This window comes from Antechinus flavipes, chromosome 5 (assembly GCF_016432865.1).
Source record: "Antechinus flavipes isolate AdamAnt ecotype Samford, QLD, Australia chromosome 5, AdamAnt_v2, whole genome shotgun sequence".
In the NCBI taxonomy this organism is placed as follows: Eukaryota; Metazoa; Chordata; class Mammalia; order Dasyuromorphia; family Dasyuridae; genus Antechinus; species Antechinus flavipes.
In genome coordinates, this window is record NC_067402.1 from 221,076,972 (window position 1) to 221,081,973 (window position 5,002).

Below are 5,002 nucleotides of genomic sequence, written 5' to 3' on the forward strand. Positions count from 1 at the left end.
CACCAGAAGGGGTTCCCACAACTCCCTACCTTGCTTGACTCCTAAAGGGGAATTCTAGGGGAGCCAAAACTCTTCATTTGGGAGGTTTGGCTCCCCTAGAATTCCCCTTTAGGGAACCCCTGAACCTGAACCCCATCACTGCACTGGGACTGTATCCTGAAGGAAGTCATGCAGAGGAAAAGACCCACATGAACAAAACTGTTTGTAGCAGCACTTTTTTTGGTGGCAAAAAAAATTAGAAACTGAGAAGATGCCTATAAACTGGGGAATGGTTGAACAAGTTATGGTATGTGAAGGTAATGGAATATTATTGTTCAATAAAAAATGCTGAACAAGCTGAATTTAGATTGACCCAGAAAGAATTGCATGAATTGATGCTGAGTGAAACAAGCAGAACTAGGAATACATTGTACATAGTAACAGCAAGATTATGTGATGATCAGCTAAGAAATTCTTGGTTCTTCTCAATAGTTTAGTGATCCAAGGCAATTCCAACAAACTTTGGATTGAAAATGGCCAGAAAGAATTATGGAGATTGAATGTAAAGCAAAGCATACTATGTTTACTTTTTTTCTTGTGTTTTTTTCTCTTCTAATTTTCCCTTTTGTTTTTATTTTTCTCTTCCAAAAATGATTCTTTAAAAATGCATATTAAAAATTTAATATATATATCTATAACCAAAAAAGATAAAACAATTATAAATAATTAAACAAACAAGATTACAGGAGGAAAAAAAAAACTATCACAAACAGAAAATGAATTAATTAGAGCATTGAGGAGGTTGAGGGATTATCAGTATGTATGCTGAAATCCACTAGTTTCAGTTAAGAATTGGAAAGGAAAGAAAAATTATGAATCAGTTAACTCACTGATAAAGAGAAAAGGAAAAAAAATTCTCATTGAGGGTCCATAGTTTTACCCAAGAAAAAAAGCAAGATTTTCATATGAGATATGGAAAAAAGTGCATGTAGAGTACTTGAGGAAGAATGGAGAAAGAAAGAGCTCCTGGACATAGAATCATTTATGTTGGAATAATAGTATTTATTGCCTTGCTATAAGTTGAAGTTGGATAACCAAATTTTGTAATGTGCCCACTTTATATACTTTAAGATTTCCTTTCAATTTCATTCAGCAGCCCAGAAGGAGCAGAAGAGACTTATAATTGAAGTTATCTTGGGATAAGGTTTGACAAGGAATTAGAGGGATCAAGAGCAAAGGATAATATGAAGTTGAAAGGGTTAACTCTTAGGTTGAGACTTTAAAGGAAGTAAAGTGAAAGTAGAATGTGGATAAGAGCCTGAGAAATACTGAATGGTAATGAGATTAAGGTCACAATGAGGAATTTGAGGGAATTCCAGAGGAAAGACAAAGAAGTGAAAAAGGAATATATAGATAGAGGGTAATAATTAAGGGAATGTCAGGCTTCTAATTAGGGTAATAATCCATTAATTGCAAAATCTAATGGGTGACCACCCTTATGTATATGTACATGTATGTTGGGGAGGGGAGGTTACAGGAATAGGTGATGGGACTTAAGGAGATTCAGAAGAATGGCAGGTTAGGGAGCCTGAGAAAGAACACACCTGGATATTAAAATCTTCAAGTAAATGGAGCTAGGCAAAAGAGGAAAATGATGAGCCAAGTGTTAAATTTCTTCAGAAAGGAGTCAAGAATGGCATGGGAACTGATATTCTATAATTACAATAACTTTAATTCCATGGAATCATATAATTAAATTCAATTGAAACTTTAATTGAATGAATGAGGGAGTAGGGAGAATAAAGGTAAAGATAATCAAGGGAAGCTTGCTTGCTTTTCCTGAATGTTAAGAGATGGCAACTATATAAGAAAATAGGTGCAATATGAACAGAAGTGTGTTGACTATGGAAGAGGAAATGCAGAAAATACAGTAACAAGGTGGCCAGAATTGAATTGGGACATAAATGAGATAGGACTGAGAAAAATGGGGATGAAGGAATATGAAATAGCCAGTGTCCCACAAAGGAACACATTTACTTTAAGTATCCACATGCTGTGTTTACTATAACAGAACAGAATAGAAGTCATAGTCAATAATTGGTGGCATATAGGTAGGGAAGTCCATAAGGCTCCAAGGACTGCTGTGCAGAGAGGCAGGAAGGGCCTGAATTTTCCATTAATTTAGAGACTAGTGGAGTGAAAAGAAAGAAAGACATTGGGTGACACTATATGGAATATTGTTATATGGAAGTCACAAAAGGAGAAAAAAGATACAAGGTAGATATATAAGAAAGTTGCAAGATGTAATCAAAAAGGGACTCTCAATTTTATAGATATATATAGATATATATATATATATCTCAAAATTATATATATATGTAAATATATACATGTATACACACACATATATATGAATAAATGATGCTCTTAGAAATGTTGTTGTATAAGTAGAAGAGGAATGAGTAATATAGCAAAAGCAAAAGATATCTGTGGATGTTCAGTGTGCTCTAATCATGCCTTAGTAATTTCATGAGTAAACTAGGAGGAAACCTAGCATGTTGCATTAAGTTTCTATGAAACCTTTGGGAGAATAGGTTCAAGAACCACACAAAATGGGCACGTTTGGATGGATGGCACTCTGTATCACTGGCACAAACTCCCAAATTGGTGAGATTACAAATTCATTTGAGCATTTGAGTAACAATAGCAATCTTTCACTAAAGCAACAATTTTTATCTGTACATGGAGCTGACTTTGGCATCTTGAATGCTATGGTAGTTTAACATAAGTTCTGAAATAATTTATGTCCTATGATTTCAGGTCCTATTAAAATCAGAACAATTTGTCTTCACAATGGACAGGTTTATCAACTGTAAGCTATATACAATGTAAGGATCAATTCTTGGAAGGGGCCACAGAAATTCAAAGTTCATTTCTTCCAGCATGGAAATATTTTCATATAAATTTATTCAGGAAATATCCATGTCCAAAAGCCAAACAATCAAGAAGAATTTACAAACTACATTCTTTTTGTGAGGCCCTCTGCTATAGGTGGGAAAATATAATGACAGAAAATTAAGGAGTCCCTATACTAAAGGAGCTTACATTCCCTTGAAGGAGATAACATGTACATAAACATGTGTATACAAATAAAATACAAGAAAATTTGATGGGTGAATTTAATTTGTAAATTTAAAAATCATTTAATTTTGACATATCAGAAATATAAAGATAAAGATATATGAGGGAGATAACAAAACTTTGAGCAGTCAGTAAGAAATCTCTACTCATTACATCTTTTTAATCAGTTAAACAAAACTTTTCCTTTGTTTAAAGAAAATAAAATCTTCCTTATCATGTCCATGAAGGCTTGTTTCACTTGTTGATTCCTTAAGCTATAAATGAAGGGATTCAACATGGGGGCTACTGATGTATTAAGCACAGCAACTCCTTTGTTTAAAGAGACTCTGTCCTTTGCTGAGGGTTTGATGTACATAAAGATGCAGCTGCCATAAGAAATGGAGATGACAATCATGTGAGAAGAACAAGTGGAGAAGGCCTTTTTCCTCTGACTGACTGAGGGGATCCGTAGAATTGTCTTAATGATATACATATAAGAGAGGATGATTAATGCCAATGTAAACATAAGAGTAAACACAGCCCAGGTAAAACCCATTGTCTCTAAGAATTGTGTATCTGTACAGGATAATTGGAAGAGCGGAGAATAGTCACAGGTAAAATGGTCAATGATATTATCAGCACAATAATCAAGCTGATGTATCAGAATGATTGCTGGAAAGAAGACCATGATTGAAATCAGCCATGAGCAGAAGACAAGCAATGTACAGACTCTGTTGCTCATGATGGTTGTATAATGTAGGGGTTTGCAGATGGCAACATAGCGATCATAGGACATAGCTGCTAAAAGGTAAAATTCAGTTACTCCCAAGACAATGAAGAAAAACAACTGAGCCATGCAGCCATTGTAGGAAATAGTCTTGTCCTCAGTAATAATTGTGCCCAAGAATCTTGGAATACAAGCAGTTGTAAATGAAATTTCTAAGAAGGAGAAATTCCGGAGGAAGAAATACATTGGGGTTTGGAGGTGAGAATCCAGCAGGGTGAGGATGATGATAGTCACATTGCCAGCAATGCTGAGAATGTATGCCAATAAAAGGAAGAAAAAAATGACCATTTGAAGCTCTGGGTCATCTGACAATCCCAGGAGTATGAATTCAGTTACCCTTGTGTGATTTTTCATATTTGTTTTCTCCTTTTTTTAATAGAACTACAATAAAAATAAAAGGAAATAGAATTAATAATATAAAGCAACAGAAAACATACATGCACTATATTTGAAATGATAGAGGGAGAAATAATTAGAATTGACTCATTAAGTTATTCACATATTTGTTACATCACTGTTGTGTTACTATAGTAAATATGAAGAGGTTTTAAAAAACAAGTTACACAGAATTGATGGTCTAAGTAGTTTTACATAATTGGGAAGATATGTCCCAAATAAAATACAAAGTAGCATTCAGTTAAGTACATATGCCTCTAAAAAATAAGATCTTCCCTTTTCTCATTAAACTTATTATTTAAAGTCATCTGTAAATGTCCACTAATCAACATTTTTAGGCTTTTCTTATAATACCACCTTTTGACTAATTATTGCTTATTGGTCAATTGAAGAAATTTACGTATTTCCCATTATGATTCAATATCTTTTTTTTTCTTTTGACAAGCAACTGAGGTTAAGTGACTTGCCCATGGTCACACAACTAGGAATTGTTAAATGTGTGGAGATCAAATTTGAACTCAGGTCCTCCTAACTCCAGAGCTGGTACTCTATTCACTTCATCATATGGGTGCCCCCACAATAATATCTTTTATCGATGGTATTCTACATCCAATCTTAGAACAACTTAGAATATACTTTAGTGTATGCCTCAAATTATGCACTTTTCTTACAATCGCCCTTTTTAGATGTGAAATATGCTATTCTTCTTTTGCTTCTCCA

The 5,002-nt window shown here is 34.1% G+C and overlaps 1 protein-coding gene across 1 annotated transcript; it reads right to left on the bottom strand.

Moving 5' to 3' along the window:
- Positions 1-3,283: 3,283 nt before the first annotated feature.
- Positions 3,284-4,240, bottom strand: LOC127538379 (olfactory receptor 6C1-like). The gene has a single exon (XM_051962117.1). It carries the CDS (start codon positions 4,238-4,240, stop codon positions 3,284-3,286), a length of 957 nt encoding a protein of 318 aa, XP_051818077.1.
- Between the last annotated feature and the right edge of the window lie 762 nt (positions 4,241-5,002).

Bases quoted from the DNA above. Each gene is read 5' to 3' on its own strand.
- LOC127538379 (XM_051962117.1), bottom strand. From the start codon at position 4,240: ATGAAAAATCACACAAGGGTAACTGAATTCATACTCCTGGGATTGTCA.